The sequence below is a fragment of the Rattus norvegicus genome, chromosome 17 (assembly GCF_036323735.1).
Source record: "Rattus norvegicus strain BN/NHsdMcwi chromosome 17, GRCr8, whole genome shotgun sequence".
Lineage (NCBI taxonomy): Eukaryota > Metazoa > Chordata > Mammalia > Rodentia > Muridae > Rattus > Rattus norvegicus.
In genome coordinates this window covers 15655826-15668711 of record NC_086035.1, presented here as the reverse complement: position 1 = coordinate 15668711, position 12886 = coordinate 15655826, and the positions used below count along the sequence as shown (strand labels likewise).

Here is a 12886-nt window from a genome sequence, read left to right as displayed (position 1 = left end):
AGCCGACCAACACCTCATACCCTTGGAGCCTGGGCTATGATGTCAGCTCCTCCTGGACACTAAAGCTGTTACATTAGCAATCCCCTCTGCTTCTCTCAGGTCTCTAGTCTGTGCAGGAGGCGATCCCACACACCTTTCTCTAGTCTCCAGTCAGAACAGCTGAGGGCCCTAGAGTGGAAAGCCTACGGTAATGTTAACACCCTTTTCCTGCGTTGAGTTACCCTGAAGGGATTTATAGCCTCAGGGCGTGTCCTCTCCAAGGGGGAAAAATCTTCACCACTGGGAAACATGCGGCTAGCCCTTGGCATCACTTTTAAAAAGATTTAGCACTCACGTTCAAAGTTTAGAGCCCCCCCCACCCCCCGCTTGATCAATGACTTTGAGACAGGGTCCCTGGGGACCTCCAATGTCATCGCGAGGACAGGCGCCGGGCTACTTGCCCTAGCCATCGTGAAGGAGCCTGAGAATTGGGGACATCAAGGCCAGAGAAGTGTTATCCTGCCCAGGCGATTCCAGCAGCCGGCGTCTAGGCCCGGGCCCGCCCCGGGTGGAGGCGGAGTCCGGGGGCGGCTGAGCGCGGGGGGCGTGTCGGGGCGGGCTGGGGGCGGGCACACAGCCGTAGCCCGTGGCGGAGGCGCGGGCGCGCTCAGGCCCTGTGCTGGGCGGCCCGGGCGGCCGCACCATGGATCCCGGCACCGAGGAGTACGAGCTCAACGGCGACCTGCGCCCTGGCTCTCCCGGTTCCCCCGACGCCTCGGTAAGCACTGCCTGCCTGGGCTGCTGTGTGACCTTGGCCGGCGCCGCCCTCTCTGGGCCCTCCTCGGCCGCGGGCACCTGTGGGCATCGGGCCCGGTAACGCGCGGCGTCTTCCCTGCTTGGTGGTGGTGATGGCTGTTGCTTCCAGGCAAAGTCGTGCTTGACCTGTCCCGAGCGCAAGTGGTGGTCCCACAGGTCTGGGGCCAGCACAGCAGGTAGGCAGAGGCGCCGGGCGGTCTAGCTTGCTGCCGTCGCCCCGCTGTGCAGAGCCTGTGTCTGGCTGGCACCACTCCTCGGGTGGAGAAGGCTGGCATCCCGCTCTCCGGGACTCTCCTAACCTCCCACGCCACCCTCCAACTTCCAGCGCCTCCGGGCTGTCTCCTCCTGCGTGCCCTGGGGTGGGCGGGAGAGGAGTCACCGCCTCCTGGTTGGAGGCCAGCATCAGGCAGACAGCTACGTCACCACACGGTGACCACACGGTCGCCAGCTGTAGCGGTGGGGGAAACCCGAGGTTGTGTCCCTGCTGTGGTCACCTGCCTATGAAGAACAGAACACCACCCTCTCAGTCTAGGACTGTAAGGACCTGCTTGCCCTGTGTTTGCTCTGCCTAGCCTGTCAAGGCCACAGCGGTGGTCGGATGCCTATGTTGAGGAATCATCCTTCCTGACCCCTCACCTCATAGTCTACCTCCAGGGCAGGGCCTGAGCATGCTAGGGCCCAGCCTTCACTTGTATCACCCTACATGGCCCTCTGGCCCTCTGTGACATGTTGACTTTGGACATTCCTTCTATTTCCGACCCCCCCCCCCCCCACGCCAGGGATGGGGGTGGGGAATTGCACCAGGCTGGGATTTTTCCACAAGTCTCTGCGGTGCAAAATAGACCAGAACAGTGACTTTCTGCCCAGGTTCATATAGTGGGAACTGGGCTGTTCGGGGAGGAGGGACCAGAGAGGTGGGAGCACAAACGTCTGTCCCGGGATGAGAAGAGAATACAGGACAGAGCCTTGGGACCCGTTCAGGTGTGCCAGCTGAGACCTTGGGTCTGCCAAAACACTCTGGAAGTAGTGGACAAGGGACATCCGTCCGGACTGAGTTCCTCTTGGGAGCCCATCATCTGTCTGAACCTTTTGTATGTGGGTCTAAAATGAAGAACCAGTGATCTCTCTGCCTTTAAGGACCAGGGATACAAATCAGGAACAGGAGGGCCAGTGGTTTAGAAGCTGATTTGAAGAGGAACTGGCTGTCTGACCAGTGGCCTTGCTCTTCAGTACGTGTCTGTTCAGCTCGGCAGACAGCTGGGTGAGCCGTGCCTCCCCAGGGAATTCTGAGCACAGACAGGGGAGAGATTGGGTTGGATAGATCAGGGGTCTTGGGTCTGGGAACAAGGAGAGAGAGATATACCTCCACCATTCCTAGGACCAGCCAGGAGGGAGAATGAAATCAACTATACTGGCTTCTCAAGGGCATGCAGGGTTGCTGGCCTGCTGTGGTGGTTGGTAGGGAGCATAGGGGTCAGGGAAGGCTCCCCATGTGGTGGAGTCGTTTACATTGGCTTACTGGAGGGGCAGATCTGGCCCTCTAGGGTGAACGGAAGAGCACCTAGGCAGAGGAAACAGTACAAGTGGACACCAGAAGCTGGATTACTGAGAAGATACAGGGTTGGGTGGGAGGTTTTTGCCTAGAGTCACTGGGGACAGGATGGTTCTCTGAGGTGTGGCTAACCGTGAAGGCTCAATGCCCGGCCCCCCTTCTCCAACCTCAGGATCCTACCTCCCACTTTCTAAGGCAGGTCATGCCAGCATTCTGTGCCTCAGTTTATCATCTGTGAAGTGGCCTAGTGTGTGCTTCTGCTAAGTAAAAGCTGTGTAGCTTCACTGTGCTTGAGGCACAGTGAAGTGTACAGTGGTGGAGTTAGCTATGGAGACACTCTCCATGGTAGTTGAGCCCCAGTAGAGCCACCCTGGTTAGTTCCTGTCAAGTACAACACCGGGGAATTGCTACTCGTGCCCCTCCAGGTGCTAGGTGCCCCAGAGCTAATTACCTAAAGGCCCTGTTCATGTTTACAGCCCAATTCGGTTTTTGTGAGTTCGCTCGCTTTTACCTGGCAGCAGAGAAACAGTGAATGCCAGTTTAATGTGTAAATGCCATGACGCTGGGGACATTGGAGGAGGGAGGTGGCTGAGCTAGACCTAGGCCATAACCCTGTGATGCCCACCCTGCTTTCTTGCTCCTCACAGAACGCAGGGAGCTATGGCCATATCTCAGGTCTCCAGGTCATGGCATGATGTCCTGCACACTGGCCTTCCTTCTTTCTGCCTGGCCTCAGCTGCTGGAAAGAAGCTTCCTATTTTCCTCCTTTCTGCTTGCCTGGCAGATCCTGGGACAGTCGGGATCTTAGCCAAGTTCTAAAAGCCACCCTAGTGGGTCACTCCTGGTCAGTTCTGACCCACAGGAAGTGAGTCTGCCCAGCCCGTGGCCCAGCTGCTGTGGGGACCCCGCCTCCCATGCTTCCTGCTGTCTCACTGGGGTTTCCTGCCGGGAATATATGTGTGAAATCAGGAGAAACTTCAGTCCTTCTTCTTGGGTTCCCAGGGCATGGGCAATGCAGGTGGGGGCATAGAAGACGGTACGGGAGGCTTTCTGCTGGGTCCAGCTCAGGGGTGGGCGTGCAGCTGCTGCACCCATACCACATTAACCCCCCCTGTCTACTGGTGTTTGACAGAGCCTCCGAGCAGTCCAGGCTGGGTCATCCAGGATTTATTTGGACTTGGACCTCTGGGTCACCTAGGACGACGGCATTTTGGCTAATGGAAGACCCGTGCCTGGCTTGGCCTTTCTTTCCTGTATCTGTCTTCATTCGTACGCCGGTGTTGCTCAGTGGCTAAGGTTAAGCCGCTGGGGAGAGCCAGACATTGAGAATAAAGGAACAGTCAGGCCCCGCCACTTGATGTAGGGTGTTCCCACCGGTCAGAGTCTCCAGGCCCCGCCTTGTAAAGTCCCCTGTGTCTTCCCATCTTTCTCCTGATAAGTGTTCACCTTGACGGCCATTGGTGTGATGAGATTGGGAATGACAGGGTGTGTTCATGAAGGATGGCGCACCCTGCTCTGTGGGTCAAGCTAATGGGCACAGATTCCCCACTGTGCTATGACTAAGCCAGCCCCTTGGGTACCCACTCTCCTCCCACATCAGCCAAGGACAGTCCAGAGGGCCTAAGCCATATGACAAGGCCCTCACACACGCAGCCCCCTGTATGGGCTGACTAACCCACAATGGTCCTTCCTGGGTTTTAGAAGAAAATGGCCCTCTTCACACCAGTTCCCAGCTAACTGCTGAAGTTTCAGGGAATTCCCGCCTAACCTGGTATATATTAACCAGTGTGTCCTCTCCCTGACCTTGCCCAGGTCACTGGCACAGGCCTGAAAGGGTTTCCTAGCATGATCAGGCAGCTAGTTAGGCCCACAGGGCTCCCTGATCTGTGGTCGGGTGGCCCAGGCAGCCTTGGATCCATCCTACTGTGCATCCCGGGAGAAGCCTGTGGGGTAGTCACCAGCATGGCTCAGGCTCAGACCCTGGAGGAATCCTGCAAAGCCCCCTGAGCCCCCGTCTCCTGATCCCTAGTAGAGCAGTATCTCTTTTTATTCAGTTTCAGACAAGTTCCCCAGAGGGCAACCCCAGATACAGAGGTGGGGAGACCAGCAGCGCGTGGGGACGTGATCCAGGCTGTGGGGAGGTAGAGTTTAACACCATTCAATAGCCTGCTTTGCCTTTGGGCCTGTCCCTCAGCCTGAGGCCCCTGTCACCATCTTACAGGGTAAAAGGTAAGCAGGTGGCTGATGGTCATAGCCTCTGTGGGTCCCAAGGGCTCTGAGCCACCTCAGGGTGTTAATTCCACAAGCTCTGTGACTTAGCAAGACAGTGAGGCTAAGCAAAGCTAGCTGTCCTGAACTAGTCAGAGTGCCCCTGAGATCTCCGTCCTCAGTCTGCTGCCAGGGCTCTGAACCCCAAAGCATAGCATCCACTGTAGCCTGGCCCCTGTTTGCTGTGTGGCTTTGGGAGGAGCTTACAGTATGGAGAGCCTTAGTTTGTTCATTGAACGAGCCCAGCGGGGGGCACAGGCCTTTGTGACTAAGAGTGCTGAGAGCAGTGGATGAGGGTAGGGACATGAGGTAGTTCATTCATGTTGCCGTTCCTTGTGACCGTGTGGTCAGGAAACCTTTACATGGTTCAGAATCAAAAGACATTCTTCTTTCTGCCCAGTGGCCAGCGAGCTCAGCCTTGTTGCTTCACCCATTGCCGTCCGCTGCAACTCCAACTGACCTACCAAAAGTTCCACTTTCCGTGTTCGTATATGCATACATGCGTACAGCCTGGCTCTCTGTATGTGCTGATGTGTCACATGTATGTGTTGTGTGACACATGGGCATGCATACCCGGTACTTTGAACAAATATGCATATTCATGTGCACCAACACGCATGTAAACGTCTACAATACATACAACTGCATGTACGCGTGAAATTATATAAAAATGCTCAAACACACACACACACACACACACACACACACACACACACACACACACCCGTGCTCTCAAGTAAGAATTTCGACCCAAGTGAGCTTGCCATTCAAAGTGCCACTTACTCGGACAGCTGGTAGTTTGTATGTTCTAGCTCAGGTTCAGGTAGCAGAGCCCGCCCGTGCCTCCCACTACCCCACACTGCCTTCCTTCTTGAATGCACAACTTCAGAAGAAATTTCAGGTTAATGATACACACTCTGTCCAAGAGAAGGCCTCCGCTCGGGCGGTTCAGTGGCACCAGCTTTAGGCTTTCTGGCCCATAGAAAGTAGTCACGTGACTGCGGCGGACACCTGCCGCACCACCTCCAGTCCCTGCATCTTTCATGAGTCTAGAAACAGGATCTTTCAGGGTGGCCCCAGGTGGCTGGCTGCCAACAGTAGGCCCTGGCCACCTCTTTCCGCTCCATGCCCACTCCTTGGAGGCTACAGTGCAGGCCTCGATGGTTCAGGGCACCAGTAGACAAAGGCCTAAGCTTAGGTTTGGTGAGATTTTCCTAGGTTGCTGAGAAGGGGCCCTGACCAGGGCAGCTTGAGAGAGCCGACTGGGCCGGTGGAAAGAGGAAGCCAGCCATTTAAAGGTACCTTAGAATGAAGTAGGCCAGCCAGAGAGGTGGACAAGAGAGGGCCAGGTCTTACCCGGGGAATCAAGGGTGGTGTCCTGGAAGCAGGGGCCTCCAGGGAGAACCTCGGGTGTCTGGAAGGGGAAACCCGTGAGTAGAGAAAGCTCTATAGGGCCCCTTGTGATTGGCCATGCAAGAGAGGTGGGGGTGACCTGGGAAATGGCCCCTGGGGAGAGGTAGTGGCTGAATCTAGCTCTAAGAGAAGAGAGGATGCCACCAAGGGGTGCCTACCCTTAAAGAACCCCAGAACTATATCTCATCACTATGAGGAATCAGGAGACCCACATCCTGTTCTACCGCATGTGGGATGGCAGTGCATCTATGGAGCACCTGCTGTGTGCCCTTAGTGCCACATAGGCATGAGTAGCTATGGATAAACAAGGTGACCAAACCATCCTGTAACCAAAGGTGGTGTCCGTGTGTGGGGTCTCACTGAGCAGGGTAAGGCTGAGGCTGGGAGGTGAACCAAGGCGGGATTGACCAGCTTTTGGGCTCAGCCCAGGAAGGGTTAGTTCAAGCCAGGCCAGTTTATGCAGGGGCCTGTCTATTCCCACCTCATTTCTCTTCCAGGCAAGCACCTAGACCCTGGGGGAGGGACTCCAAGGGCTGTAGGCAAGGAAGAGTGCCTGTTGCACGGGATAGGGAGAGTCACGGGCTTTCTTGCTGGAGACCAGTGTGTGTGTAGGCTGAGGTTGGTGTTCTGGTTTCCTTCTCTATGAATCCTTACTCCAGGAAGTTTCCTTAGAGTAATGATTATGTGCCAGGGTTGGGGCAACAGAAGCCCTACCTGGAGGCCTTGACAACTCCCTACAGCCCCCGGGAGGGTCAGAAGCCTGTCCTGTACCTCTCCAGAGAGCCTCGGGTTGACCCTGTTCTGCTGACCACCTTGTTCCCACAGCCACCCCGCTGGGGTTTGAGGAACCGGCCCATCAATGTAAACCATTACGCCAACAAGAAGAGCGCCGCGGAGAGCATGCTGGACATCGCACTGCTCATGGCCAACGCGTCGCAGCTCAAGGCCGTGGTGGAGCAGGGCAATGAGTTCGCCTTCTTCGTGCCCCTCGTGGTGCTCATCTCCATCTCTCTCGTGCTGCAGATCGGAGTGGGCGTGCTGCTCATCTTCCTGGGTAGGACCCACGGCTGCTTGCACGGCCCCGGGATGGGTAGGGAGATGCGTGGGGGTGGGGGGAGCGGTGGTTCCACCTCAGACACTTGGCCCTCAGGGAGCCAGGTTATGGTCCAAGCAGTGGCTCCCCACATCTGACCCTGCTCTTTGGAAGCAGAGTGAGGTTAGGGTTCTCAGGGTCTGGGAGGTGGGGTAGTGCAAAGGAAGGGGGAATCGGGTACCTGCTTCCTTAGATCCCTGTGGCTCCCTGCCACAAGATAGCTTCTGCCAGGCAGTCCTCCCTGCCCAGATCAGCTCAGGCCTGACCCTGCTGCCTGTGTCCAGAAACCAAGAGCAGCTGAGTTATACAGGAAACAAGGAAGAGACCCTTACCTAGAAATCAAAGAGAAGACTTTGGGTTGAGAGGCGGGAATGCAGGGAGGGAGGTGTAATGTCTTAGGAGGTGAGGAGGGGATCCTGGGGCAGGAGGTAAGGAGGGCATCTGGAATGGAGAATGAAGAGTTAGGGGTTCTGGATATAAGATGACTCCAGACCCAGAAGATGGCCTTGAACCTGGGCCAACTCTTCTTTCTGGTTCTGAGTGAAAAATCCAAAATGTAGAGTGTGGTCACTAATTCCCAAACTTAGCCACGATCGTCCCCTCAGCAGATGACCCACAGGTGACCATAGGCACGGATGGATAGCTGATAGGACATGGGGTTTCCAGGGCAGCTTTGGTGCCCGTCCAGAGCAGAAGGTGTCATCAGGAAGGGCGAGGTCCCACGTTTACTTTCTGGGAATGCGACCTTGGACTCAGGAGGGAAGTTCTCGGATCTCCCCGTCTGTATCTGTGCAATGGGTGTGGTGGCAGACTAAGGTAGATTGGAGGGTATGCAAAGCAAGCCCCATGGAGAGTTCTTTTCCTCGTGGAGAAAGTGGCGGATATAAAAAGGAGGGACCTCCATGTCTGATGTTAGCCATGTAGGCAGGTTTCAGTGGGGAACAAAGCCCTAATTACGGCCAAGAGCCCTGTTCTCGTCACTCAACACTCCCTAGACACTTTGACCCAGGCTCAGCTCCCCTGAGCAGCATCTGCCCCTCTCACCCACAGTCAAGTATGACCTCAACAACCCAGCCAAGCACGCCAAGCTGGACTTCCTTAACAACCTGGCCACGGGGCTGGTTTTCATCATCGTGGTGGTCAACATCTTCATTACGGCCTTTGGAGTCCAGAAGCCTGTCATGGACGTGGCACCCCGGCAGTAGGATGCCCAGGTGAGTCAGCGGGGGAGGCTGAGACCTGCTGCCGCCACTGCCATGGGTAGGTGTGGTGGGTTCTGAGCTAGCTATCCCTCCTCTGTGGCATGACCAGGCCACTGAAAGCAGTTCTTGACGGCCCCTGAGTGTGTAGGTCATCTGGCCAGGAAGAGGGTACCAGGGCCTGTGGGAACATAGTCCTGTCCTCCTGACCTCTCTTCATGGGTGTCTCCAGAGGCTTCAAGTTCTTGCTGACTGCATGGTCTGCTGCTATGATATCTGGAGTAATGGGGTTTGCTAGGCGAGTGGCCATGGTCACTACTGACTGGCTCTCATCACCATTGTGGGTCCTGACAGAGACCCAGGAACACTGTATTCAGTGTTGAAAGACCTGCAGCACCTGGTTCATGGAGGACAGATCCTTACACCCAAGGCCACGTAAGCCTGATGCTCGAGCAAGATCTCCTCACCTTTCCAGGTGGGGCACTGCTGGCTGACCTAGCAGCACTCCCACCTGCCTCTCTTTTCATCCTTCCAGAGACTTTGAAGGTATCTGACCTGCAGCCCAGCTGTCCAGACCCCTGCAACTGCTGTATCCCCAAGGCATCCCTCTCCTGTTCACAGCCCAAGGTGGCCTCCGCTGGACCATGGTCAAGGATGGACTTCCGTCCACCTGTGACTGCTGCGTGGGCGGCCACCCGAGGCGTGTGGGAACTGGATGCAAAGCCATGAAGATCAGAACTGGACAGTTCCACCGAAACCCACGCCCAGAGGATGATCACTGCCCGCCCAAGGACATGCAGGAAATCCATGATTGGACTCGATGAGGGGCCAGAACTGATCTCTGTCTCAGGACATTCCAGAAGGACCAGGATATGCCCCTCCCTTTGCTGATACACCAGTGACCCTACTTCTCATGGAGCCTGCACAGGTCACCCTGGAGACTGCTGCCTTTGTTGTTTCCTGACCCAGGGACCTTGGACAGTCATCAGTACCTGCTGGCTCCAGCCTCAGTGCCTGGGCTTGGCAGTGTCTCTTGGCATCGAGAGGCAGCCATGCCTGTGGGGGCTGCAGGTCATCCTGGTACCTTCTACCAGTAGTGACTTGGGAAGAGCCCCAGCCCCCAACCCAGGGGCTCAGGCCCCAATTTTCTAATCAGGAATGACAATAAAGCTTATGTGCTTCCCTGCTGGGTTCCATGTGCCACCCTCTACGCTTGGGACACCACCCTCCACTCCCAGACAGTCCCTCCCTGCAGGGGCATCAGTACAGTCAACCATACTTGGTTGAACTCTCAGGAGTAGGTTTTGAGACAGATGTTGGGATCTGAGGCTCAACAGCCTTTTTACAGCAAATGCACAGGGACGTTTCAAGAGGGGCTGGCAAGGCGGCTCAGTGGTAAAGCGCTCACTGCACAAGCATGAGGGCTCGAGTTTGAATCCCCAGCACCCATGTGAAAATCCAGGTGCGGTGGCATGTGCTGGGGTGGGAGGTGAGGTGGCAGGGGGAGTCCTAGTGTTCCCTGGCCGGCCAGCTAGGGAGCCCCAGCTTCAGTAAGCTCTGGCCTCAAAAGCTGAGATGGAGAGCGGTAGAAGATAATGCCCAACTTTGACCTCCGGCCTCTGCCAGACACACACTACCATGAGTATATATTACGCACACATGTTGCCAGAGTAGTTCACTCCCTCGCACAGTGAACGTCTTAGCAGGCGTGTTATCTGCTGACTGGGAGCCTGCACTGCTGATCTCCTCAGGATGTAGGAGGAATACGAGTACCTGGGCTCCAACTGCTACGTGATCAGAAATTGGAGTCTGCCACTCTCTTGAGTACAAAGCCTGAAAGACACTGTAACTCTCTTCACTTAAAACTGCCAAGGGTTTGCAGGCCGAGGGCTCGAAAAAGCCTTGGCCGGCCTTCCCAGAGCTGCGTGTCAGCCTGATGCACTCAGTGACAGTGTATGCTGCAGACCTCAGTCCCATGCCCAGGGCCTGTGTTACTGTAGAAAACATGGCAAAGCCCTACTTAGGACTCCACATGCCCCTTCTAGGCTCTCCATGTTCAGGAGCTGTCCCGCAGGCCTGCTCTAGGGAAATGGGTCATCTGGAACCTGGAGTTGCAGGACTGGAGGGCAGCATGCACCATGTCTGCCCAAAGCATTTGTTAGCTGGTGTCTTTGAGTTATCTCTGGCTGTCCTTTACCAGTGAAAGACAGCTGTGTGAACCTGGGAACAGCCATGTTCTCGTCTTTAGTTACCGGCTATGGCCTGGGTGGGATCACGAATGTGTTCTTTGCCCACTGGCTCTCAATGTTTGATGCCGGCCCACCTTGGGCTGACACTTAGACATCTGCAAAATGGCATTCAGCACTGCCCGTGGCCAGCGGTGACCCTCTCCCTCACCTAAGAGAAGCTGGCTCCCAGCACCCCTCTCCTCTGCTCTTCTTCCCTCTGTACCTCCCAGCCCCAGCCCTTTATCTACCCAGGTTTCTTCACATTGGCCCTGTGCTCTGAGGTATAAGACCCACCCATCCCTGATCCCTTCCAGCCAGAGGACTGATTGAGCCCAGAACTCTCTAAGCATCCTTCCCAAGGCCTAGAGTGAGGGACCAGGACTTCGTTCCTCAAAACCCTAACTCCCTATCTATCCCTCACTCATGAGCAGTAAGGCCCTCTATGATCTGAGGCCCTAAGACACCACAGAAGCCCCCTCCCCTAACCTGGTACCCAAGCGATGGATGAGAGAAAACACCTGTGGGAGAAACGGTCCAATCCCTTTAAAATACCCGGGAAAGCCATGATGCGTGCCCGTAATTCCACACAGGAAGCAGAAGCAGAGAGGTCAGAAGATCAAGGTGATCCTCAGCTACCCAGTAAGTCTGAGGTTATCTTTGGCCACAGGAAACCCTGTCGTTAAGAGAGTTCCAGGGGGAAAGCTGAGTGCAGGGGTACACACGTCTGCAGTCCCAGCTACTCAAGAAGCTGAGGCAAGAGGACTGATTGAGCCCAGAACCCACAAACTCAAAACTGGGGCACACTACGGAAGGGGCTGGGTGCAAAGGATCTGAAAAAGAGCCCGAGAGTCTAGCATCCTGTGCAAATGGCCTGGGTCTGACCAGACCTGGCTTGGGGCCATACCTCCTGGCACTGCGCCCCTGCTGTGTCCCCCAGCACGGGCTGGCCAGCAGCCACCTGCATGCCTGGACTCAGCTGCCGGATGTTGGCCAACACATGGCTTAGTTCCTTATTCATCAAAAGAGGAAACCCCAGATGGGACTAGAGGGGCTCTGAAGTGGCTTCACTGAGGCCAGCCTGTCATCCTGATTACCTCGGAGTGAGCATGTAGCTTTCTCCACCAGGGACCTGTGCTCAGACCTGACTTTGATGGGGCATTTGCCACCCCTGGTGAGACCCCCCCATGGCCTGACCTCTCGGGGTGTGTGTGTGTGTCCCTGTCCCCCAATACCCATCACCTGTGGATGCGTCCCTGTTCTCTCAGCCCTGTCCTCTATGACTCCCCCACACTCAGAGACCCATGCCACCTGCCCCCACCAGCACTTAGCCTGATGCAAGGCCAGCACTGATATGCAGAGAATGAGAGTTATACCTGTTGCGTCTCCTGAGGGCCAGGGGTCTCTGCTGGAGCTGGGAGTAATGGGTATACCCAGTTCTCTGCCTCTCTGTCTCTGTCTGTCTCTGTCTCTCTGTCTCTCTGTGTCTCTGTGCCTCTGTCTCTTTCTCTCTCTGTGTCTCTGTGTCTCTGTGTCTCTGTCTCTCTCTGTGTCTGTCTCTGTGTGTGTGTGTGTGTGTGTGTGTGTGTGTGTGTGTGTGTGTGAGAGAGAGAGAGAGAGAGAGAGAGAGAGAGAGAGCCAACAGCAGGCATCCAATTCTGTCTCCACCTCCCCAGCAATGGAACTGCAGGCACACACTGTCATGCCAGGCATTTTCTGGAGGTGCTGGGGATCAGGTCCTCATGTTTGCACAGCTGAGCATCTCCCCAGCTCCCTTGCTTCTCTTGGGGATGAGCTCTGGTCTGGCCCAGCCCTCCACTCACCACTGTCCCGTTCAGCCTGTGGCAAACACTGGCCATGTCTGAGCATTACGGATTTTATAGGATGTCCCTGTAGCATTTCTGGCCTCACCACCTGTCCTTCGAGAGCCGATGTGGGCAGGGGGCTGGGCTGGTGGAGGGCCTATTCTGTTGTGCTGATGTGATCCTGGATACTTGGGTGACAGGTGTTCCCTTCTCCCCGCACCTGTCACTCAGCCTACCCCCTCATCAGTTCTCCACATGCCCTCTCCTCCCTCCTGATTTCATTGGGGGATAACTCCATTTCCCATCTTTCATTACTTTCTGTTGTTCTTTCCCAGATACTTTGTTCCTTCTCAGACACTTAATTTTGGGAAAACATTGACTCCAGTGCCACTAATCTGGAAGGGGCTCCAGGAGGGACCCCAGCTGTTGCTCTCTGTACCCTAGCTCACTGCCCTCTGCCACTACCCACTCTCCGGCCAGAGTAATCCCTCCCTCACACCCATGGCACCTGCCAGGTCAACTGCAAAATGGGACAT

At 55.8% G+C, this 12886-nt stretch overlaps 1 protein-coding gene across 3 annotated transcripts; it reads left to right on the top strand.

Moving 5' to 3' along the window:
- Positions 1–596: 596 nt before the first annotated feature.
- Positions 597–9504, top strand: Ninj1 (ninjurin 1). Of its 3 annotated transcripts, none has more exons than NM_012867.2 (4): positions 681–757; positions 6854–7082; positions 8172–8335; positions 8856–9504. In NM_012867.2, the coding sequence occupies exons 1-3, from the start codon at positions 683–685 to the stop codon at positions 8324–8326; spliced, it is 459 nt and encodes a 152-aa protein (NP_036999.1). In that variant the 5' UTR covers positions 681–682; the 3' UTR covers positions 8327–8335; positions 8856–9504. The 3 variants fall into 3 exon arrangements, with proteins under 3 accessions (XP_063132147.1, NP_036999.1, XP_063132148.1); XM_063276078.1 differs by lacking the exon at positions 681–757 and adding an exon at positions 4435–4576; XM_063276077.1 differs by having other exon boundaries at positions 597–757; positions 8172–9504.
- The last annotated feature ends 3382 nt before the right edge of the window (positions 9505–12886 follow it).

Bases quoted from the DNA above. Each gene is read 5' to 3' on its own strand.
- Ninj1 (XM_063276077.1), top strand. From the start codon at position 683: ATGGATCCCGGCACCGAGGAGTACGAGCTCAACGGCGACCTGCGCCCT. The intron at 758-6,853 runs GTAAGCACTGCC...TTGTTCCCACAG, and splicing joins CCGGTTCCCCCGACGCCTCG to CCACCCCGCTGGGGTTTGAG. The intron at 7,083-8,171 runs GTAGGACCCACG...TCTCACCCACAG, and splicing joins CGTGCTGCTCATCTTCCTGG to TCAAGTATGACCTCAACAAC.